The sequence below is a fragment of the Plectropomus leopardus genome, chromosome 9 (genome assembly GCF_026936395.1).
Source record: "Plectropomus leopardus strain MGB_pleo_1.0 chromosome 9, ASM2693639v1, whole genome shotgun sequence".
In the NCBI taxonomy this organism is placed as follows: Eukaryota; Metazoa; Chordata; class Actinopteri; order Perciformes; family Serranidae; genus Plectropomus; species Plectropomus leopardus.
Window position 1 is genome coordinate 21,101,402 of NC_142184.1, and position 25,813 is coordinate 21,127,214.

The window sequence follows — 25,813 nt, forward strand, 5'->3', positions numbered from 1 at the left end:
ACAGTATATTGAAACTGGCATGTGTCAACTGTAGAGCTGCGACTAATCACTATTTTCATAACTGAATAATTTGATTATTAAGATGTACCAGTAAACATTAGTCACTTCTGCTTAAAATCATTAAAAATTATACATTGATTATTAAAAAAAGTTGTCTGTTCATTTTCAGATCAATTCATTTCTACTTTAGAAGACTGTTATGGAAACACAAACTGATGAACACTTCAAGGAAACATACTACATATAAGCAGCACGCAGTGTTGGAAGAATGGGCCTCAGCTCATTTTTACCACATTTTGGGTTAACCCAAACCGGAGTTTAAGTACCTGATTTTGAATTATACATGTGCAAACACATGTGGGAATACTTCAAAAGGCTAATGTGGTATTGTGACTGTAAGCATTATAAAAAAATAAATATACCTTTCCAACCACTCCGTCTGCAATTAAGGTCCACTTACGAAAAGTTACAATCATGCTTTTCTTGTAACAAACTTGGACATTGTCTTTTCAGGACAACAAGCCTCAGAGCAAACTTAACGTGACATCATAATTGTAGGCTACTGTGTCACTTGTGTGTCTTTCCAAAAGTACTTGAGTGCAGTACAAAAACACCAACTTGAAAGCCGGGTCAAGGATTTTAGGAATACTGAGTCCAGTCTCTAAATACATACAACGCCAGCTCAGAAAATATCATATTTCTTAAATGTTTGATTATATCTTCTGTGAGTATTATTTCCTTACACGAAGGTCAAAATGCTGCCTCAAAATCTTTTTTTTCTGAGCTACCAGAATAGAATACAATCCTAGACACTGAATCATTTATATATTTCTGTTTTTGTCCAAAATTAGTTCAATTTGAAGACTGTAAAACAACAAACACCGAGATTAGTCTCCTCATAATGCATGTTTTTGATTGTAGAATGTAACCTCGGGTTGCTACATGCTTTTAAGTCCCAGAAAAATACAGAGGACACGACCTCAGTGTCCTCAATTGCACTGACAACTGTGCTTCAATGAAAGTTTTAAAATGTACTTTAAAAGTACAGGGCAGGAAATCAAATAGAGCAACTACAGAGTCAGTAGTAACAACAATAGACTGTATATATATATATATATATATATATATATATATATATATTCCAAAATCAACAACATAATCATGCCAGCTGATGACTGATACAGGCTGTCCACAGGAATCAGGAGCCAGTTGCACAAAACACCATAGGTTTTCGCCTAAATTATGACACTAATGATCTAATTTCCCCTTAACTTGGGGACTTAGTAAAGAGTGTTGCACAGAGTCCCTTAGAGATTTTTCTCAGTAAAATAAAACGGTTAGGATATTTACTGCATTGAAAGAGATTTTTGTTCCACTAATGGCAAGACGTAGGAAGATTGTATTTATATATCCTTACATATTTAAAATTATGTTACAAAATTGTTATAATTTTAAAGCACTACTTCCAAGTCTTTTCCTTGTCTTTTTCTTAAAATTTTTTTAAAACTAATTTTCAGGTAATTTTATTGTACTTTTCAGAAATGTCTTGCTAAATTGGGGTCCATTTCTTTTTTCATTGCCAATTGCCTTCTTCCCATGTTTTTGAAAGAAATTAAGCTAATTTGCTCAGGTTTCAAAGGGTTAAAGAAACTTGAAAGAGAAAACTTGCTTTGTGCAACTCACCCTATTATAAGAAAACCGTACATCAGATTTTCAGAATTACTATGTTTAGATTTCATATCACACACCATATGCATTCCTGTAACTTTTGCCAGCAAAAAAAAATGCGGTGATGACGGTAACGAGCTTAATCCGGCGGTAGGCATCACATAACAGTGCTATTGCGGTCATGCAGTTTCCGTCACAGCCATAACTGACAGCAGACAAACAAAACTTTGTAAATGTTCATTAAGATGTAGTTTCTTTAATTAAAACTGCAGCACTGTAAGTGTTCATAGTATTCCACTTTGACATGCATGGAAAAGTAAATATATTCATATAGTACAGATATGTACAGTACAAGGACAATTTTCGAAATCATCAGTCCAAAAATGGGAGTGTGAAAAACCATTAATATGCTATGCGCAACTTTCACAATGTTGCATTTTTCATTAAATTGCTCTTTTCACAAAAATTGACAACAATGACTGTAATAACAATTGTTAGTTGACCAATTACAAAAATAAGTTAGGAGGACTCTCAAATTTATCTTTAGAGATACAACAAAGGGGGTAAAATCACTTTTTGAAAAAAGAACTAATGACATTTTTCTGTAGAGGAACTAAAACAAACAAAAAAGAAATCTGTGTGTTAAAGAAATTAGTTTCTATATTCATCAGTACAATCAGAAGCGTTATGACAAAGGTTGTATAGTGCTGAAACAGCACACGACAAAAGAAGCCAAGAAATGACAGAAAAGGTGCCGATGACATGAATTACATGAAAACATGAACGCTAGATATAGTTTGACTTTTCATTTCATATGAACAATCGTCTATAAAGGGACTGCCAGCCAAATATAGCGCCAGCTCCAAAATACAACAAAATGCCTGGGTCGCCATTGGGACTGTAGGACAAGAGGTTCAGTCAAAGGTGAAACTTTTTAAAGTTGCTGAGCAAACTCCCATTAACATATACAGTACAGATAGGAGAAAATATATCTTTTTTTTTAAAAAAGGGATCTGATATCTCTGAAAAAAGACCAAGAGAACTGCAAAAACCTAAAATGAACAGAAATACAAAGCAAAAATAAACTTGTATTATTTTAGTGCATAAAGACACGCCCGTATGTTAATGGACAGATATCTTGTTTTTGAAACATCACATCTTGCAAATACATGATCATATCATACAAATGAAGGGAGAGAAAGATACAGGAACAAAAGAAGCAAACTGCATGTTTAGGTGTAAAAAATATACTGATATCTTGGTAAAATATCTCGGAGGGATTTCGAAAGAACTCAAACCAGAAACAGACATTTATACTTTTTCCTCTGTCAGAAGTTGTAACAAGATGTGTTTGCTGCGTCTCTCCACCAGATGACAGACAAGTATTGAATCCTTTTATGTCACTAAAAAGAGAAAAATGGTTACACTAACCATTAATATTAAAGGCTTTAGGAGTAAATCTTTTGTTCCTCATAAGTTGTTTCTTATTTGATGAAATTAACAAATTAAAAATATTTTTTTCTGACGTTTCACAAAGGCAAATCTGCAAGTTTTTGGGGGATATTGGAGGCACCAATGTGATCTTAAGGCAAAAATCATCAGACATTGTGTGTGAGTGCAAGTTACAAGCAGTGATATACTGGAGATTGTGTCACCCTGACCTCTGAATCACAAAATAACAGTCAGGCTATTTACTTCCTGCCACCGGAACGAGTACGCGGTGGTCTTTGGAGATTCTGATTTGTGGTCATTATGGCTTAGTTCAGGTTTGGTAAAGAGCAGACTAATGGGGTTCATCGCACTTCCAATGAGCAGCAAGGATGTGCAACCATCCTGAGAAGTGTGAAAATAACAGTTACAGTAAGTCCAGGGCCCACACAGAAACACTAGAATACTTTCATATAAAATGGAAAAGGCATCCACGTACATACCGATAAACAGCACAACTGTTTTAGAGGAACATGAGGAGGAAAGGTTGAATTCCCTTCAGGTGAAAAAAAAACAAAACAAAACAAAACAAAAAAAAAAAATCTAATTTTAAGGTAATACACCGTCAATCCAACGTGTTTTGGTTCTGTGGACTAAACTGGGAGGATTAATTAAAAGAATATAGCTGCACATAGCTGTATCAAGAACATAACACCCTAATAGAAAAAGTCACATGCTAACAATCCAGCTATTATCAGATTAGGAATAGGCAAACTGCTATGTTCTGATGTACATAAATATATACGCACAGAGCTAATCACACACACAGTTTATCATTTTTACCATAAAGGGGAGTAACTGAGGTAAGGTATTTGGGTCCATGTTGAGATCACCTTGAAGGGGAACCGTTTACAAAAGGTTTGAGTGAGTATTTGAGATCTGAGTCACCGACGTCTAGACGCCTATTGCGTCTCTGGAGCCGAGGATGTATAGGGACGTATGCTGTGATGGCATGTGTGGGTGTGTGCGTGCATGGCTAAAAAGTCGAGGCGCACAAGGCACTATTCCCTGCTGAAAACAGCCCTGTGTGTTTGTTTGGTATCCGATTTGATCGAGAATGTTTATGCAACACCTGCGTGTTAGAAACTGTGCACATGTGCCCACATGGGAAGTTCATTATGGCAGTACACTCGGAGCGATGCAGTCCTACAGTCCAGTGAAGAGTCGTTTTGACTGAGGGTGAGGAGAGATGAGCGGGGAAGCACAGAGGGGGAAACAAGGATGGGAGGTTGGAGTCCAGCCCCTGTAGTCTATGGCAAAGTGAACAGGAAGCTCTCTCAAAAGTCTCAGTCCATTCCCAGAAGGCTGCTGCTGAGCTCCAGGCCACAGCATGATGGCTCCACAGGAGGGTCAGAGAGAGCAGAGGAGCACAGCGAAGGGGAAGGGGTGGATGAGAAACTTGGACTTCTAGATTGAGGAAAGTTGGGAAGGGAAGGGTGGGGATCCGCTGCTCTTTTTTACCCCTGGGTGACGAGTGTGAGCCAAGTCTGGGCCGTGGTGACATCGCTCATCATCTGGCAGCAGATTGAGATTGTGCAGCCATGATAATGTGAGAGGGTCCGCTCTCAGCCCTCTGCTGCTGGCCCATCCCTGCCAGCACAGACATAGCCATGGCCTCAGCTGCTGCCCTTGAGCTCAGGCCGTTGTGCCCTGTAGAGGGGCTGTGCGCCAAGGAGCTGTGTTGGATCACCGGGGCAGGGGAACCTGTCGGCTCTGAGGTGTCTTTCATGCTCTCTTCTGCAGCTACACAGATAAAAAAAGAGGAAACATATAGAGATATTTTTACTTTAAATGGAAAATGCACTTCTAACCCCTTGAAACCTGAGCAAAATGTTGTTTTTTTTGTTTTGTTTTTTTATCTCTTTCATTAACATGAGAGGAAATTGAAAAGCGCCTTCATAAAAAATGACCCAAGATTAGCAAGGACTTAGTAAAAACTTACATGACAATGAGCTGAAAATTAGCACAGAAAAAAAGAAAATGGCATAAAAATAATGTATTAACTTTAAATATATAATTATGATTAAATAATTTTTTTTTTTAAATTTCCCCCCTCTCTGTCTCTCTTTTTTTTAAAACTAATTTTCAGTTCATGTTCTTTTCTGCATTTTTCTAATGTATTGCAATTTGCGTGACATCTCTTGCCAAGCTGCTCATTGACTTTTTAGCCATGTTTTTAAAGAAATCAAATCAATTTGCTCAAATTTCAACTGGTCAAGCCCTTGTGAAAGACATCCGAACATAACTGATGTCAATCCAGGTTTCAAAGGGTTAACCTTGAATACACTCCATACCAGCTGTACTGTTTAGCAGTATCTCCAGTGCATCTAAAAATCACATTCTGAATAATTTTGAGTGACAAAATGAATATAAGAAGCTACCAGGTAAATAACACTGCAAAAAAAAGGTCACCTAAGTAGGCAGTCTTCTTCTGCAGGGTGGTCACAGGACAGTCCTTGTGGGCCAACAGCAGCTGCTTCAAATGAGCCACCTCGTTCCGCAACAGAGACACTTCATTCTGAAAGATCAGAAAATAAGGACTTATAACACTTTTCAATAATTCATAGAGAATTAGTATCATAGTTAGTAGGGTTGGGTACCGAATTTTGTACTTTAAAGGTTCCGACCAAATACAGTAAAAAGTACTGTTGGGTACCAAATTCCAGGTACCAGAATCAGTTTAAATGTGACCGGTACCCAGCCCTAGTAGTTAGACATACAGTAAAACCAAAAGCAAAATCACCACTACCACTGGGTCATATTATTAAAAACAGGGAGACCTTAAATTGATTTTTAATGTGTTTCAGCTAAGAAATGCTCTACAGGAGTTAACAGTCTGTTTTCCAGTACAGTGCAGCTGACAGTGGAGAAGTGGTCATGAAGTGTAAAAATGACCTGAAACCACCAAATGACCCATTAAAGATGTGAAACAAGTTATGATGAGTCCCATGGTTTCAAGTCTGTATCCTAAACCATTTATAAAATTACCTTAAACTGGCTGAAACTGATGGAAAACACCTCACAAACTTCCACGGCAAGTTGAAAGGCTGTCAACTGTGCACAATGAGTGTGACTGTGCACGAACTCACACAGGCCTCCCACGGGCCACATTTCATCCCCGCCCACCCACTCCAGGCCCACTCACCGACAGTGAGACGTTCAGGGTGCAGAGCTCCTCAGCCTTCTTCTCTAGAGAGCTGACCCACAGTTTGCGTTTCTGTCTGCAGCGTGATGCCGCGGCCCGATTCCTCTCGAGGAAGCGCTGTCTTCGCTCATCTGGGTCATCGTCTGCTGTTCGCCGCCGACGCCCACCTGTAGGCTGTGCTGGAGATACCTGAGGGGAGACCAGGGGAAAGGGTGAGAAGGAAGCAGAGAGACAGGGAGGAGAGCGGAAGAAAGACAAGAAAGAAAAGGGAAGTTTGAGTCATAGTTTCATTATTTTAGTCAGAGCACATTACAGTCATCTCTTGACAAGTACAGCTCAATTTTCTGGAACTAAAACAGATGATAGGACATACATCAAACATGGCTTTGCTCAGTCACTTTTGGTCATTTTTTTCCCCCAGATTTTCCAGATTTAAGTGACATTGTTCTTGGACCTGAAAGCCATGTTTAGGGCTGGGCGTGGTAATCAATACTTTTACGACAAGCATTCTTGAACCTACCGACTGAAATAACCTTCATGCGATCCATTTTGCGCCGGGGCTCTGATCCCACACTGTATTGACTCCCTGCTGAATCAGCAAACTTTCTATTGCTGTGGTCTCCAGAGCTGCTCTGCTCCTGCTGAATGGTCACTTCTGCTCATATAGCACAAGCTAACACAGCAGCAGTGGCTTACGTCCTACAACTTGCCACTGACTGTCCCAACAAATTCACAAAAAAACTGCTCGACCTGTTGCCATACCTGTTATTAACAGTTAGGTAACATAAGCCGTGTGATGCCAACGGTTTCTGTGTGTGTGCGCAGTTTGGCAGACTCTCACAACTGTCCTTGGCGTGGAGCTCATACTCCTGTAAGAGCAGTTACAACCTTTACCATCTGTGGTATTGTAAAGTCAACCACCACAAAAACATACGAAAATGTGGCTGTACCACACGCAACTCCATTCAAATTATGGGTATCAAATGAAGTTCGCTACCGGTATCAATATCACTTTCAAAGTTTCAAGTTTGTTTGTCACATTCATCTGATACAAATACTCACAGTGGAAAGCACTTTAATGGCATATTATAAATGGCAATTGTTTGCTTCTCAACAACTATTATTGTTGTGGTGGTCGCTTGCATGAATGATTTTGCAACATAGGCTTCGTATTTTTTCACTCTAATTTATCTCTCTTAAATTGTGTTTTGTCTAAAACAAAAACAAAAAAAGAAAGAAAATGTCAGTATGCTGTGCTGTATGATTACCAGCCCTCACCATGTGACAGTCAGGTCCTTGGCAATAAACAAGACAATGTACCTGAGGTTGTGCAGGTGATGGAGCATCTGGATGCTGGACAAGCAGCTGGCTCTGCTCTGCCCTCTGAGGTACCATGGGGCTGCCGCCCATGGCCATGATCCCCATACTGTGTCCTGACGGGCTCTGCTGTGACAGTGCAGCCTTCAGACGCTATGGGAGAACAACGATATCACCAATATCAATAACAAGCACAGGAATTAGAATTAACATCCCAGAGAACATATTTAAGGCCACAATGTTATTTTAAAAGAAAAGGCTTTATCACTGTACCCAGCATCATAGCAAGCCTAAGAGCAAACTCTGTGTTAACCCTTCAACTGATTTATAATTTCAGCAACAATAACTTTGTCTGAATCTTATTTACTAATCTTCAGCACAGCCTAAAGCTAGTTGTTGATCACTTTTGTACACCAGATGCACTGTGGGATGAAAGCTGATTGCAACAAATCTTTGTGCTGTGGTGTCCCTCTGCTGCTTCAGTTACATATTCCATATTCAGTGCATTCGTTTATGCTAGATCTCTGATGTTTTTATAGCATAATCAAATAAGTTTGTCTTAGGAGAAACCTGAATTCTCCAGGGCAAGAATTTAAAAAGGTGCTCTGATTCTGCAGAGATCAGCGGCCGACAGTGTCGCACCGCTCCGGCTCGTTTTCAGCAGCACAGTCATGTGACATCCTGCTCAGTCTTTTGAACTGGGCTCAGCTCTGGAGGCTTTGCAGCTGTGAGCCAATTAAAACAAATTTCCATAAGATGTTGCTTTGTGATATGGTGCTCTCCAGCTGGGAGAGAGTATTTGAAAATAACTTGACAGTGAAGGCATAAAACTGATGAACACACACAGCTCGCAGAAACTATGCACTCTATAGCGCTCTAAAAAATTCCACATTGGAATAAAGTAGTATCCACGTACACTACTTACTGCCAACAATTCCACAATGCAACGCACCTAATTTTATGCATGCAAAAATTACCATCAGGTGTGACTCCACACCTGTCACACATTAGTAAGTGTCCAAAATCTCAATTTACTGCTTTTTTTAACTGTTAATTATATAGGGAGTAATAACTGAGTGAATCGACGTCCATGGTTTGAGAGTAACAGAGTACATTTACAGTGAACTGTATTTAAGTACATTTTTAAAATATCTGTATTTTACCTGAGTATTTGGAAAACATAGGATTTTCTCCACTACATTTGAAAGACAAATATTGTACTTTTGACTCCACTAAATTTTTTATAAAGGTTCTTGTTACTTGAAGTCAGTGGATGGATTTTCACAGTAAACTGCTTCTCCTACGTCTGTCAGTCAAGTTCAAAGTGCTGGGTGCATTTTTTGAACAGTTAAATTTGAACTTGGTGATAATGGTGGCTACGGCAGACAAAGACCTCAGATGACCTTAACTTGAGGCCGTGTTTGAGATTTTTCAAATAAAGAAAGAGTATATAGTAGTCATATAGTTTTAAATGTTTGCAGTTTACTACGCACAAACTTCATCAATGCCTACAAAAATTAGCGGTCCAGCACACACACTCACGCACCAGATTGCCACAGCTGATTCAAATGACCAGCTTGTTACGATCTCCTGAACCTGCTTAAACGACAAGCTGATCATTTACTTCATTTTTGTCGCAGCAGAGGAGAAATCTAAAACATTAAGTGTTGCTCGAGAAGAGGTTTGGGAAACGCTTTGTAGTATATTCTACAAGCTTTTTATTCTACAGGTTCCACAAGCGAATTAAGCAAACCAAAAGCATTGTGGCAACAATATAACAATTTGTTGACATTAAAAAGAGTATGTACTTTTAAATACATTAGTATTGTTTAAAGCACATCCTCCAACTCACTTTCACTTGAATTGGAGTAATATTTGACCAGGAGTATCTATACTTACTCAAGAAGAGTAGATGTGTGTTTTGTTCACCACCGCAGGTCTGTGTGTGTTACTGCGCACACAAAACTCCCTTAGCCTTCATTTACACAAACAATCGTCCACTTGAGACTAAAGGAGCACACTGTTTGTGTAAATAGCTGGATCTACTCAAGTGGATACTTTGTGTATGTTGTAATACTGTAAACAATCGCCATATTTACTCATTCTCATCTGAAATACAGGTGAAACATACGATCATTTAATAAAAGCATTATTAATTGTGTTGTGTGGTGTAAGGGTTAAATAAAGTTAAGAGTAACGGCAGTATAAAAGTCATATGATGAACAAACTAAGCCAGTGCAGAGAAAGACTGGAGGGTGAAGATGGAGACAAAAAGAACAGATAAGGAGATAAAAATAGAGAGCTAATCTAGTTCTGACCATCTTGGCCTCTGAGTGGATGCTGTAGCCAGAGGGGGAGTTAGAGCCGCTGCTGCTGCCTCCCAAAGGAGGACCGGGGATCCCAGGAATGTTGGGTACCATGCACATGGGTCGGGCCAGCTGGAGACCAGATAAAGTGCACAAATAGCACATGCATTAATAACATGAACAAACTTCTTAGCTACACAACTGAAATCCAACATATTTAGACTGTTGGTCTGCCTTACATTTATGACAGAGGGCATCTGTACGGGACCAGGAAGCACCGGCACTGCCTGACCAGAGGGAAGCATCATCATCGGGTAGTGGCTGGTTGGTGAACTAGACAGGCAGACAGGAACAGGAAGTTCAGTCATGTTTGTAAAAATATCATTTTTTTTTATACCACAAAAGTTTCTCTAACACAGCTACTATCATCATTTTAGAAGAAAATATCCACTTCAAGCCCATAAAATCCACAACATCCATCATTACTCATCCAAGGAAATGTATGAAAGCTACACAAAACATTAAAACTGATGGAGCCACAAAAAACATGATGACATGTTGGGTTTAAAAGGTTCACTCATAGCGGCATATATTTAATATAGGCCTGGAAATATAGGCCTGCCTGGAACAGCAGATAGAAAATATGGAAAATTTGGACTCTGTGGAAAATATGTTTTTTAAAGGGGAGCTAATGCTTTTCCTTAATGTCTGTCATATATATATATATATATATATATATACACATATACATATACATATATACTTTTACAATATCATATGTTCATAATAAAAGTGGGCAAAGTTTCAGACAATGAGGTAAACATATTTAAAAGTATTCTCTCTGAGCAAAAACCTACTACTAAAAGTACTCTGTTTTTCCTTTTTTTATGTGTGTCCTTTTTTATTTTTGGTGCAAAGAGCAGTACAAAAAAAAATCTAATTAGTGACATGTATTGTATAGATGTGGGTAGATGGATATGGGAGTATTGGCATAAAAGGACAAAACACAGCAAACAAACAAGTAAAAGATAATTAGGTATAATAGTATTCTTGCTGTTAAAGACATGCAAACTGGTTGTTTTACTGTATGCAAGGTGGTTATTTAAAGCGTTCATGTGCACGTTCACGAGTGCATGCACATTTGTAGCTGATAAGGAGAGAAGAGAGAAGAGGGATTGGGCGAATAACAATGAGGAAAATACATAATACAAATAATCATAAGATTAATATAATGCTACATATTAAAGACAATTAAAATATCAATAAGAAAGTAAAATAAAAATAATGATTAAAAAACAACACCAAAGAACATAAAAACAGTTCTGAATGCTCTGTTTTCATCATTCTTTTTTTTTTTTCTTCGGCTAGAGTGTGATATCAGATTGTGACGGATTTCTTTATATGGTAATTTGCTGCGAGCACACTACTGCACGTTTTCATGCAACTGCAACTAGTGTTTACATTATGTAGCCTGCACTGCTACATAAAGCTACACACTGATGTGAAAGAAACATGTGATCCTGTTTGTTGATGTTGTAAATGTTTCCACGAGTTCAATCATATTCCTGTTGGAACATGCTCACTTGTGTTAAGAAGCTAGGTGCTAAAACTGAGTATCTCAGACAGTAGGTGAGTCCAGGGTTCCAGCACAGACAGTATGAGGAAAATAAAATGTTATTCTAAAAACGAGCACAATGGGTCCCCTTTAAGGAGATTTAAAGCTGTTTAAGGCAGTCATCAGAGGTCAGTAGAGGGATGTTGAACTTGACTCACCCCAGAGTACGATTGGAGGGTGGTGCCTGTGTGATGACAGAGGTGGGTGACGGCATGGTGGGCTGAAGGGATTCAAAGCCCAAGTGCAGTGGGAGGGAACCTGGACGCACAATAGTCGGGGTAGGGGCTGAACTCCTGGGTGGTGTGTCCTGGGAGAGTAGCGGTGAAGTAAGTGCATCATTTAAGGATCCACCCTCCTCTCTATACACTAATGCAATCTCCCCTCGTCCCAATGTGTCCTACCTTTCCTTTAACCAGAGGCTCTATGTCTGAATCTCCAGAGACAGATTCTGGACTGCTTGGTGGCAAGGAGTCGACATCTACAGGTGCCTCTTCTTTCACCTTGACGTCTGACGATGTCTGCATGGTCATGTCCACAGCCACAGAGTTGGGAGCGGGGAGCTGAGGAGGACAGAGACAGATAAAGAGTGTGAGTTCACACAACTTATCAAAGATACAAAGATACAAAACTTTTTCATGACTTTTCAAGGATCAATCTTTTCTTTTTCTTGCCCCATTTGCTCAGCGATTTTTAAACACATCAGATAAAAACTCTATTCAAACATAATTTCAGATAGCTGGCATACATGAAGGGAGATATGGACTGGGAGAGAAAGTGGAAAATGTAGAAAAAAGTCACACATCAACGCATATTAGAGCTACGTTCAACTGCTACAGAAAATACATTTGCAATTTAGTTATATTACATGGAGGGTTATCCACAGAAGATTACTGTAACAATTTCATTGTATGTAACAAAATTCAATGACTTTTCCAAAAGTTTAACTTCTAACTTCATGAGATTTCCAGGCATGTGATTGTGAAATTCCATGACTTTTCCAAAGTACTTTTTGACTACAGCACATTAGAAATTGGAATTACCACCTCGCGGTTGTATGCTTCTGCAAAACAGTCAAGTTGCACTTTAAGTTTACATCCATGTCTATGAAACAATTGACGCCTCAGCCACAGAAGATCCATAGAGTCAGCACAGTTTCAAAGCGGACACCCAAGATAAATGTCAGATGTTTCTCCTTTTGTTCCTGAGAACCTTGTTCCTTTTTACAGAACATTATGATGACACAGTGAAGCTATAATTTGATTTTTTCGATATAAAATTATAACCAGTTTATCCTTGAGTCCAAATGGACATTTGTGGCAAATTTGAAAAAACTTCCCTCAAGGTTTTCTTGAGATATTGTATTTATAGGAATAAAACAGTCGAGGTCACAGGGACCTTGACCTTTGATCACTAAAATCTAATCAGTTCATTCCTGAGTCCAAGTGTGCATTTGTGCCAAATTTTAAAAAAAATCCCTGAAGGCATTTCTGTGACACTGCATTCATGAGAATGGGGCGAACAACCTGAAATCATAATGCCTCTGGCCATGGCTGATGGCGGCTGGGAGACATAAAAAGGAAGTAAGTATTAAATACATAAACCAAACAACCACAGCACCAGTTCTCAAAACACTATTTGCAGTGAAATAAAACACACTGACCCATTTACATAAAGTCACTATAATAAGCTGCTGCACTATTTTAAAGTATGATCACACACAGACAAAGTGCAAAAAGCAGGAATTTCTGCAAGCAATACATTTTGATTACATCAACACTTGAGATGAGAAAGAAGGAAGTAAAAAGTAATTTTTCATGATGTGGGAGTCTTGTAGGAAATTCCATTGGTTTCTGTATATAATACTCCATAAAGGCAAACACGCACACAAACACACGAAGGTGAAAACATTCAGAAAACCATAAAGATTTTCTTACAGAGCTCTTTGCTCTCTTGTCATCATCTTCTTGTTCGAAGGAGCTGGCCAGCTCGTTGAAGAGACCAACCTCCTCGCAGTTCTTTAGGAAGCGGGTGGGAGTAGGTGTCTGGTCTGGTAAAAGGGAACGAACACAGAAAACTATTCAAAGAAACATTTTCACACTTAGTTCACACTAAGCATTCAATATAGAAACCAATGAAATAAATGTGTTTTCAGAGCTGCTTTTTTGGAGAGGTGTTGGATCGCACTGACGCTGAGGTATGCTAAGCAATCTTCATCTGATCACTAAGAAAGGATATCTGACAAAGAGGAAGAATAGAGCCGTGCAACAGTACCTGCAATTATGACAGAGTCGGTCCTGGCTGGACCAAATTTCAGTGTCATCTCGTGCTTGTGTTTGTGTACAGCCAAGTGGTCCTCATTGGTAAACCTCTGGAACACGTAAAGAAGCAGGAAAGAGAAAAGATAAGTATATCATATGAAGTAGCCAACAGGTAACTGTCCTGGCAGCTCGGGAAAATAGCCTGCAGGACCTTAACGCAGATATCATCTTGCAAAAATCACAGACATATAATCTCTTGAAGATGTAGCTCAACTCATTCAATCTATACATTATACAATTATTAGGAATACTGTTTCTGTGGTGTACAATTCCTCATAAACAAATGAGCTGACACAGCATAACAGGCGCTGAAAGTGTAATGTTTTCTACAGAACACAAAACCCTAAACCAGGGATCTTCAAGGTTTTTCAGGCCAAGGACCCCTTAGCTAAAACAGAGACAAAGCTGAGCACCCCAACAACATATATTGTTTAAAATTGAGTTGCACTTGAGATAATTCTCTGAATATTTTCCGGCCCTTTCTTGTTTGCCCAAAGCTGTTCAGTCAACAGCAGCTGCAGCATGGCATTGTGGGTCAGAAGAATGTCCATTCACTTGGAACAACAATACAACTAAACAATATGTGTCAAAAGTACGTAACCTTTAACTATTAATTCACCTCCCTTTTATGGAAAGGTGCCACAAAGTGAAAGAAAAGGTGCCACAGAGTCATTTAGCTTTAACTTTGGTTAATAGCTAGCCCATCAGTACTGTTGTGTACTATTATGTAATATATCTTCACTAATATGTAGGATTTAGGTTCATGTGTACTTTCAGACGTACTTTATTTTTTGACAAAAAAAAATTGTTGTTAACAAAAAATTGATTTAAATTATGTGATAAGACAGTAACTCTGAGGACACCCTGTTAAGACCCAGGCCTTCATTGTTATCAAACAAGTCAGTGTGTAAACCATGTGGATGCCGTAAACTGTGTCTCAATAAAAATCTGCATCAGCCTACGTTCAGTTATTTGCTATCAGGCACCCACAGTGAAAGGAGGTTTGGTACTTGGCAAAATCAGAACTTTAGAAGAGCGCACCATCGTCTGAGACACGGCACTTCTTCTTTGGAGAAGTGGCGAGGTGAATCAGACGTAGGAGGAATAATCTTGGCTCCGGTACCAGCCTATTCACCATGTGCTGCAGCCTATTTTGGGGGCCGCGTTGCAGTTGCGAGTTCAGTCGTGAGAGAGTGAAGTGGAAACACAGTCAAGTGTCAGGGGGCTTATTTTTAGCCCTACCAGGCAGCATCACCAATACAACTACATGTCTCATTTGTCTCTTTCCTCTGAACAACGTGGCTGGATCTTGCGGGGGGAAACTATCTCCAACTAATCTCCGAGTATGGGATACTGGCAGCTAGGATTACCGCTCCCCACACAGGACATGCCATGCATCATATAATGGGGGGCTTCTGCTGCTGCTGCTGCTGCTGCTGCTGTTGTTGTTGTTGTTGTTAACTTGGTAAAAGGAAAACCCTGAGCAAAGCCAGGAGTCAATCATTCTCCTTCTATTATGGGCGTGATTCAGACTTTCCTGGGAGACAACTGCTGGTTGTAAAGAGCAGAAGTAAAACGGTATTTGGATGCTAGGCGCTTGCATGTATCATAAAGGATGTTCTGTGTCTAAGTGTACACAAATAAATATAAAAGATAACCAATAAAAGGCAGCATGTGTCTAAGCTTCATAACAATTTGTATAATGACACCTAAGGAAGTATAAACTGTAAGACTAAATCAGACTTTTGTAAATTTTATATTTTAATCAAATAATTTAATTTCAATAATTTATTTATTTTAAAAAAATCTATTTAGGTCAATTTCTTGTTTGGCTGCTTGTGTTTAGACTGTGTTTAAAGCTGCAATAACCAATAATCTTAAACCCTTTTTCTCTGCCTGTCCTATGAAAGAATTTGACGCTGTTATTTTGGTTTCTTTGCTGTTCTGTGTGAAAGGTACAATCTCCGAATGGGAGAATTTTCAGAGTTGTCTCGCCTTACAGCTGGCAGCAGATGTAGTAACAGTGCTGGATTGAAGTTTGTGTACACAGGACGGCTGGGACTGTATGGGTGTGATGTTTTAACCATGAGAAGAACAGCAGCCAAAAATGGAGCCACAATAAAACTGCACTGGAAGTGATCATTATTGCGATATTATGGCATTGTTATTATTTAGAAAGTTCTGCCGGCGTGTGTGTTATATGTCACACTATAAGCCGCCAGTGCTGTTGTGTTTAACGTCACACCCATCACTCCTCTTTTGCTTCTGGGATGCCAGCATGCAACCTTAAAATCACACACTGAGGCTGCATGGTGCTGCCGTCATATGATTCTGTGTAAAAAAGCAAAAGCTGGTGTAAATAATGGACTTCATAATTGAACTATTGCGCAATCTCTATGAAAAAAAGAGCTTCACATTATTTGAAATCACTGTAAATACTGTCAGACTGTAATCTATCAACCAAAGTTAGCAGCAACAATCTACTAAAGACGCAGCAATGTTGAACGTGCAACCCATCCCTCCACCTTCTGAAAATATCCTAAAATGAACCTGAAAGCATGATGAAAGGCAGCACTAGTGAGTGATATGTTCTAACATGCACATTGCTTTGTTTATAAAGGTTTTGTGTTGCTTTTATATGCACATTTGCTTAACAAAGGTTGTGTTTATTTAAACCTTCGCAAGGGAAACTTTTCAATGCCTTTATGAGGTCTTCTGGTCAAGCACGACCAGTGCTGCGAAATCTGTAAAAGATTACTTGAGCATATGTGAAGAAATGTCCTTTTGTCTGCAGTTTTTTTTACAATGTGCACAAAGTGCAGTTACCTCTTACGGCCACATGGTGCCAAAGTTGGACATTTAATATAGTTTTCACATTGCGTTTTTGTTACATAACTGTTATAATATTAATGTAATGCAAAAAGTGCAAAGTGCTGCTGCTTATTATGTTCATGTTTAATACAAAATTTGGTGAAATGATTTCAGCGTGTGTATTGGTACTTTTTGAACATTATCCAGCAAATTCCAACAATATCACGATAATATCGAAAACTGTGATAATGTTGGTCACAATAATCGTGATGAAAATTTCATACCGTTACATCTCTAGTACGGAGTGAAAACGTGACGCAGTAATGTACGTGTTTTCGGGCAATTATAACATTAAAAAACCGGGTTTTAAATTTCCAATTATTGACTTTCCTGCATCAAGAAATAATCTTTCTAAGAGAGAATTGTGATGCAGCTTAGACCCCCCAAAAAAAAGGTAACTCATTGGTTCAGTCCCATTAACACAGTTTTATATTTTGTATTTTTTGTTTTTTTATTTGTCACAAATTTTGTGACAAACACTAGTTCACAAACCTTTAGTAGCTACAGAGCCAGATATTTCCCACTGGAGTTGTCAGAGACCAGAAAGAGTTAAGAGGGTGATTATTAAATTAAAAAATGTCACATGGAGAGAAGCATGACTCTAAATTAATGATAATGTTGCTCCTTGTAAACAGGCAACTGTATGTTAACATGTCCTCATGTTCACCGTGACATTAATGCCACAGCGACAGACCCGCACTGTCATAAACATCACATTGAAAAGCTTCCATGTAATTCTGTTGTTTCAAATGCCACCTAAATTAATGATGATATCTAAAAATGAAATATGCAGGATATTTACATCACAGAAACATGCCGAAGGAAAGTAAAATGTTCAGGGAAAGGTTCCCTTGGTTTCCATAATGTTCTGAGATTAAAATAACCAAAAAAATCTTCAATTATTTATCAACAGACACATGTTTAACTGCTTTACATGTCTGTTGCTCAAACCACAAATCCCATGTACAAGACCTCGCCTCTGATCAGAGAATACAAGATGGTTTATGAATCATAAATGTTTGTTAACCACATAAACACTTTCGTCCTCCAGACCCCAGGAGATATAATCCATCACTACTAGCTCCAAGGATATAATCACACCCAACAGGATCAGACAGCTAATAAAGCAAAACATCAGACGTGATGTTTCCTGTGTTGAATAATCATGAGTCTTATAACACACTAGTTTTAATTTTCTGTTATATCAGGCCAAGCCCCGACAATACACCACGTTACTGGCATGTGAGAGCACTACTGGCACTCAGCTGAGTCACTGCCGTGGCTCAAACCTGTGTCTGCAGGCGCTAGAAGTCAACAGTGACAGGTTGAAACAATAACTGTGCTCTGATTACTCACTGGAGCTTCCAGTGAGTCATTGCAGAAGGAGACAGCGTTTGTCTCACAGGACAGCATGCTAACTAGAATGCTATCGCAGTGATGATCATTAAAAAGTGTTGCATAGATCACAGCCAGTTACCTCATTCTGGCAATGACAACCAAGTGTGAAGGCAAGGTTTTCAACTTATCTTGCTGTATAAAAGCACCTTTATTCAACTCAAGTAAAGTGTCTTTTCTGTTTTGCTTTCAGTTACTTTAGAAGTAACATATGATTACTCATCACAAGTTAACTGCTGGAGAGTACAAACACATGGGCAGAAATACAACACACTACACAAATGCATACACCTGAAACCCAAGAAAAAGGAGGGAGAGGACTTACCTGTCCACAGCCAGGAGCGTTGCACACAAAAGGTCGGTCGTCCCCCATTTTTGCAAAGAGCTTGCAATGTAACTGTGGGAGAGGAGAAGAGGAGAACATTGCTGTGGCTTTTTCGTCGATTTGTGAAGTGGCAAATCCTGAAAACAACAAAACAGGGATGCTGTGGCCTGTAGTCTTTAGTCTGAGCAGGAAGCCGAATGCTATTTAAAAATAACCCTGGCAAAGAGGAAAACATGCACAGAGGCAGCAAGACGAAGTTTCCCTGGTGATACTTCCTTCACACAGGGGGGCTTCTGCTGGGCCAATGAGGAGCCGCTTACACCAGAAAACGACAGCTAGCGTTTACACAAAGACATCTCCCTCTCCTTCTGTCTCATTTTCCCTCATTTCCAAATCCCTCCTTCTCTCATTACCACTCCCTCTCCTCACCTCTCAAGCACCTCCCAACCTTTTACGTGCTTGTGCGCCTCGATGTAACTCTCCCTCACTCTGATCCAGCTGTTTCTGCCATCCCCATCCACTTTCTGTGAACTCTTGTGTGAATCCAAAGCACAAATATCGTGAAATGGGCAAACACTGAACTGACACTGTACCTCACTTTTACTTGTTGTCATGCTTAAATCCAACTTATTTGCTTTTTCTGTATTGAGATGCACCAAGCATTACAGATAATACTGACAAAACTCTTATTTTGTACTCAATGCATGAATATATACAATGTTATGATAATTTACCACTTTTAATACTATAATGTAAACTAGGGGTGGGTGAAATAGTCTCTGAGAAAAGATAACTAATAGATAGACGCAGCTCAGGCAAAGACAACCTTTTAACTATTGTGATTATATCTTCACTTCAAAAATGTTGAGTTAAATCATATAAAGATTGTTTTAATGTTCCTCCCACATCTATATTTGCTAGCTGGTTGCCAAGATGAATTACGCTCTGCTGCTAAAATTGGGCTGAACAGTGTGATCCAATGTGCCTTAACACACTGTCACATCTAACTCCAACATGATCAATGTGATGATAATGATTATTCAAATACTGTATATCAATATATAATAGCTACTTTTAAATGTTGGCTCGCTTCTAATATTTTTTACTTTATTCATTACAGTATGACCAGTTTTAGTTTAGTCTCTGAACTTGGGGCTGGGACAGGGTAACATATCGATATTATATCTACAAAACCGTTCAGTTGCTTTCACTTTCTTGTTCAGGCAAGTGGGCCAGAGATCTACTTGCCCAAAGTTATTTTTCAATTACCCCTATACAAATTGTTTTGGTTATTAGGGGTTTTATCAAATAAAAACAAAGACTAAAGTTGGCCTGTGAAAATGACCAACTTCTATCCGCTTTCCTCCCAAACTTGCAACAAACTGCGCATATAGGATATTTACCCACGCCCTTCAGCGCCTTTTACCACTTTCCGGATCAGGCAAGTGAGTTGTTGCTATATTTACTAGCCCGATGTGAAATTTTCCTTGCCCCCGGCAATAGTTATTGTTGAGCCCTTTATATTGTGATATGAGATTAGATATTTTCTTAGATTTTGGATATCTTAATAACACAAGTGCTGTCTTTCCTAGTTCCTTTAAAGGCCACATTACAGTAAAGTGTAATTTTCTGAACTTACCAGACTGTTCTACAAGTTTTATTATTTTCCTTGACCCAATTAGTCATTATATAAGTATTAATGACAATTATTTATTAAAAATGCTGTGTTAATATATTCTGTAAAAGAACAGCCAGCCCTATAATATTGTTGCTATATCCATGAGGTATTTTGTCAAAAACACTATGAAACTGGGTTTTCTCCATATCGACCAGTCCTTGATTGTTCAGTTGATTCAGTTGAGATTGTTCTGGTGAGATGTGACTAGTCGCTGTGGCTATTCTCATGTTACGTACATAGAATTCACACATTGAAACTGCAGAGAGTAAATGAAGGTGAACAAGATATTTATAACATTGGTAATTCAATAAATTAACTTCATTTTACAGCCCTACGCTGTAAAAACATAATTTGGAGGATTTTATTTGGGTGCTATTAACACAGCATAAATACTTGATGACACTGTAAAAACAGAGGCACATAAGGATAAAACTGTTGGCCATTTGAATGAACTGGAAAAAATATCCAGAGCTTTACACAGGACCACAAGCTGAATACTCATCCCTCTTTTCCTGAGTAACGCTGTTGTCAAGAGTTAAATATGCAGATGCTTATGTTTGGTTTCTCCTCCTGTTGTGCCTGAAGCTGAAGTGACATAAACTAAAGCTGTGGGAGGCTCGCGGCTTCTATCAGCTGTCTCCACAGAGGAGAATAACTCCTAACAACCCCCCCACCCCCATCCTCAACTCCTCCAAACCACCCCACCCTGCACCGCTCGGCACAGCTGAACAACACTCCACGTGAAGACAAACTGTGAAGTTTAGAAGAATAACTTGGCAAATGAATCTAAATCAGGGAAATGGAGGGGTGGTGATGGCAATGGAAGAGAGTTTTGTTACAGTGTTTTGTTTGTGCATTAATGTTTTAGCACTCTCAACTGTCCCAAAGTGACGTCTGGCAGCTATTACACAACACCAACAGTACAGCAACTGCCAACATGTATCAAGGACCTTGCTATGTATACACACAGAAACATTTCAATAAACAAAATCTACTGACTACTGCAATACTCAAAAAAATTTCAGTAAAATACACTCATTAAAAACAGAAATGGTGTCTGATTTTAATTATATCCCTTCAAAATGTGCGTCTTCGATGTCTTTTCTGATCTATCTTCTAAATTAGGGTTTTTATTATGATGATGACATGACAGCCTGTTTTGTTTCAACTTGTTTCTAAAGCTTGTTCATATCTGATAGTGTGTAATCCAAAATAATACATACCGCTATTACACAAACAGGAAAGCAACACTGGTTCAACATGTTTATGACTATAATATCGCCTCTGTTGTACCTACTACATGGATGGCGCATGTAGCCTAACATTATTGAGTGGGACAGATTATTCATTATGTTGGCGAGGCATAAATGTCTGAAAGTTTTCCCAAAGTTGAAGTCAGTATATTTTCCTCCTTCCTCCCTCCATTTCTCCCTCTGCCGAGGACAGCTGCCCCTGAGCCAACACATGATTACTGAAGCCTTGCGCTGGAATACCATGACGCCGTGGCCTGTAACAGGCCTAAGCACTGTGTCTCTCAGCTCCGTGTCTTTATGGAGGAAAGGGGTGTGCATTGCGTTTGCAAGCAAAAGCCCTGTCCCTCTCTGTGCAGATCAAAGGGGACGATAGAGAAGAGCAGTCTGATTTCTTGCAGACCTCCCATGCTCCGGAGAAAGGCAACAGGTTGGTGCCAGGGCCCTCACAAAGTGCTTCCAATCCACTGAGTCTATTTGGGCAGAGATGTGTCTGCAAACGAGATACTCCGTCTAGCTCGTTATACCGAGGGTGTGGACTGTGTGGGGAAACGGACACATCTGGCGTGAGGAGTGGGAACAGATTTCAGAGTTTACATCTTACTAAAGACGTGCTAGACATTAACTTGGCTGGCAGGCAGCAACATGAAAAGTGGGATTTGATTTTGTGGGAAGTCCACCATAAATTTCAGATGACAGGGGTGGAAAATACCATTTGTTTTCATAGCTGCCCCAACCAATATCTTAAACCTGATTAAAACAGATGTGTTAAGGTATTTTCTTCAGCAGCTATCACTTGGCTCTTCAAAACCTGCAGCACTATCTGTAATCCTCTGCTAGATTCGCAAGAATACAGAAAGAAATGGTAATGTTTAGGGATGTGGCAATCAGGTTTTTTGCCCCCCGATCCGATCCAAGTCATTTAATACTGAGTACCTGCTGATACCGAGTCACAACCCGATACTTTTATTTTTCCAGATAATACAGCTGTATAGTGCACACCTAAGAAGGCTTCTTAAAGTTATTAAAACCAATGCAATGTATAGCCTGTACTTTATTATATGAGTAATTGAACAGGCCTAGCTCTGCAATGCATCAGCCAGTTTACTATTATTTATTTCACTAAATCAAGTATAAAATGACAAAACCTCCTTTTAATCTTGTTGGCCTGTCTCGGGGGAGTGTCCGTCCCATTAAGGGAGTAGCCTAAGCTCTGGTGCAGCCTGTGTCTCAGTTACCTGTGTGAAGTGTATTCTCCTAAATGTTTATTTTCGGTGTCCTCATATCTTTTGATGGATTACGTGCCATTAATACATAAGCTATGGTCGTTTTTTGCTTGCGGAGCTCGCACACGTACAGTGGCGAGTGAGGTTGTAATTAACTCAGCATCACTGTCTGTCTCTCCTTGGAGCAGGGCGGAAAAGCACTGCAAAAGGAATAATGCCAGATTCTCACACTGAGCTGAAACAAAACGACTGCTCAAACTGCAGAAATAATGCAAATAAACAGTGTTGTAGTGAGTTCTTGTTTTTGGTGTGTGGTATTTTGCAGCGGGTGGGGCTCAGCCACTGCTCTTACAAACATGGAAGTTTAACAGGGGGGAGACAGACAGCTGAGTGGAGAAGAGTTGAAGAGGGTTGCACTCCATGTTGCTCAGCATAAAAATAAAACACCTGTGTAACAGCTGACATAAAACAACGGATCGGCTCAGGCTCTATAAGCTAAATGTTCCCAATCAAATGTCTTGATTGGCTCTGATACTGATGTCTGAGATCAGATCGGGACATCCCTAGTGCTTTTAATTTACTACTTTGACTGTCAGATGTGTCTCACTGAGGATAAACTCTGAGGGTAATGAATGAGTTGACAGTGTAAAGTTTTACTGCATACAGTAAAATGTTCGGCTTCGTTCAGACCTCAACTCTGTAGGAGACAATAAATCAGTCTGCTAGTCACATTAGTCCTAAAGCACATCACTAATATTCATTACAGGCATGGATATCAAGTCCAACTATTTTCGCCCCCTTTTATCCAAGGTGACATGGAAGCAGTCAAAGTGCCCTAATTCCTGTCCCTCTCATTGAGCTGCTGCCAAAGTCCCACCGTTAACTTGGATTTCTCCGACTCAGCAGGTGTAGGGGAACGAGTCCCAGCTATAATCAGCCACAGCCATCCAGTGTTTGATGCGGCCTGCTAGGAAACTGACTAAACAAACTGTATTAATAGCTCGCACAGCAGCCATGACTCTGGAATCTGAGGCTTGAATTGCCAGAGGGTAGGGGAGACCCCGCAAAAAAAAAAAAAGAAATGAAGAGGGAGGGAGAGAGTGAAATGGCGAATGTTGGTCAGTGATTGATTAATTGACAGATATTTGCTGGATTACAGGTGAGTTCCTGAAAATGTGGGCTATGAGCTTTACAGCCTGGAGATCTAGGCTGTAGCTCTGGGTGTGTGCAACAGCCAATATGTATTTACGTAAGTAAAGTGAACCCGAGATTTGGTAAATGGAACAAATGAAATCCTATATCCATGTCTGCATAACTAACAAGGCCTAAAAGCTAAATCCATGCCGAGCTAGCAGACAATGCAGGACAATACAGGATGGACCCAGGGCAGTTTTCTAAAATTAAAACAGAAAAACTGTTCCGAGGTTATTCACGGTCGACAACTTTTATGAGCATTTGCCGTGAGGTTTTTGGCTCTTAAACAACAAATTCAAAGAAAAAAGGCCATGTCACGTGACGTTTTGTGCCTTAAATAGAGCCCGTACAGCCTCTGGCACTGGAAATAAATTTGTCAGATAAAATGTGCTTAATACTCAATAGCATTGTCAGTTAATGAATTTATAAACCAATACTAAACCTGACAGACTTCAAATCACTTATATCACAGCCAAAGGCACACACACATAGCTGTCATGCTCCACATATACTTCTGAAACATTACATTTATTCACCATACATGTAATAGGATTATGATTTAAGTTGCAGTAAAGTAATACAATAAAATACAGACTCAAGAAGTTTCTTTCCCTGGGCCATCAGAATGCTAAACTCAAACAATTCATTAATATGACATAACATCCCATCATTCTCTGCAATAACATGCTCTCTTTTGTGTGCATTAACAAATAGGTAACTTTTTCCCTATTTTAAAGTATGTATTATCCCTTTATGTATTGTATGTGTGCCTCATATTTTATTGGTTTGTATTTTATTTTGTCTACTTGCACTGTTTCAGAAGTGGCACTCTCAAATTTCATTGTACAATGACAATAAAGGCTTTCTATTCTATTCTATTTTTGTTGCATAAAATTTCAAACTTATATCATCCCTCAGATTGGGTCAAGATGTTTGGTTGGACAAAACAGGCTGCAGTTTTCTCTGGTGTAACTCTATGTGATGGAATGAGGCACAACTCTGCCAAAAACATGACCTACATTCCTAATGAAGGTGTTGACATGCATGGGGATGTGGATCCCGGGGCGTTCAGCAGCTCAAATTGCAATACTATGGATATCATTATTACTCTAGACATGGACTTCTTTAGAGTCTCTTCTTACCCAGACTCAGATTATCATCACGGCATAGTTTACCGCCAAAAAAACAGGTTGGCAACTGCTTTTCGTGGGCTTTCAGGCATGTAAAAGATGTCAATGTCAAACTAAGATCCCAAAGTCCTGCAAACTTTAGTTCCCTGTTCCAGACAACGCCGACTGCCTTGAAAAAGTTTGTCTATTTTAGCCTTCATTACCGTCTGGCGACGTACGAGCACACTTAGCCCTGCCTTTTCCCGTAACAAGACCGCCTTTTCTTCTCAGCTATTGGCTATAAGCACGTCAGTCAACAGTGCCTAACGCATGCAACGCTTTGGACCCTGTCAATAACATCGGCTAGCTGAATCTTATTGGTTAGAAGCCGAAATCAACTTTTTGTATCCCCGAAAAACTAATGGCTAGCTGGTGTGGCTAGCATTAACAACAGGCCGAACGCACATTCAAAACGTGTATTAACAGCGCTGGTGCCAGTTTCAACGGTTGCAACAAACACACATCAACATTAATTTAATTACACCCGAAGTGGCCTACTGTGTTTTAGGACGTTACGGGCGGTCAAATTGACAAAAGAAGAGAAAAAAAGCTAGCAGTTAGTTGGTTAGCGGGCTGACACTGGAGTGCAAAGCGAGACACTGGGTCCGAATGAAACGTTGAAGCTGCCACAACAGTTTAGAAAATTAAACAGACGTTTGGTTTAAACATTAACAAACACTGAAAACTGGCGCGCCAATCGCTACTTTGTCATAGTTTAGTGTAGTCGACATATCTATGGTGAATTTAAAGGGTAATAAAGTGTTTACAAACTCACCTTTGCGCTCCTCTCTCTGGCTCCCCTCTCCTCTCTTGGAATTTGACACTCCCCTCGACGTCAAGTCATCGCG

The 25,813-nt window shown here is 39.5% G+C and overlaps 1 protein-coding gene across 2 annotated transcripts; it reads right to left on the reverse strand.

The window, feature by feature from the left end:
• Positions 1–1,894: 1,894 nt before the first annotated feature.
• atf7a (activating transcription factor 7a) lies at positions 1,895–25,813 on the reverse strand. Of its 2 annotated transcripts, XM_088082206.1 has the most exons (12): positions 25,741–25,813; positions 18,449–18,520; positions 13,811–13,907; positions 13,474–13,586; positions 11,941–12,099; positions 11,698–11,846; positions 10,164–10,257; positions 9,937–10,056; positions 7,622–7,771; positions 6,302–6,490; positions 5,569–5,674; positions 1,895–4,899 (listed from the first exon to the last, which is right to left on the reverse strand). In XM_088082206.1, exons 2-12 carry the CDS (start codon positions 18,494–18,496, stop codon positions 4,667–4,669), a joined length of 1,458 nt encoding a protein of 485 aa, XP_087938332.1. In that variant the 5' UTR covers positions 18,497–18,520; positions 25,741–25,813; the 3' UTR covers positions 1,895–4,666. The 2 variants fall into 2 exon arrangements, with proteins under 2 accessions (XP_087938332.1, XP_042347764.1); XM_042491830.2 differs by lacking the exon at positions 25,741–25,813 and having other exon boundaries at positions 18,449–18,562.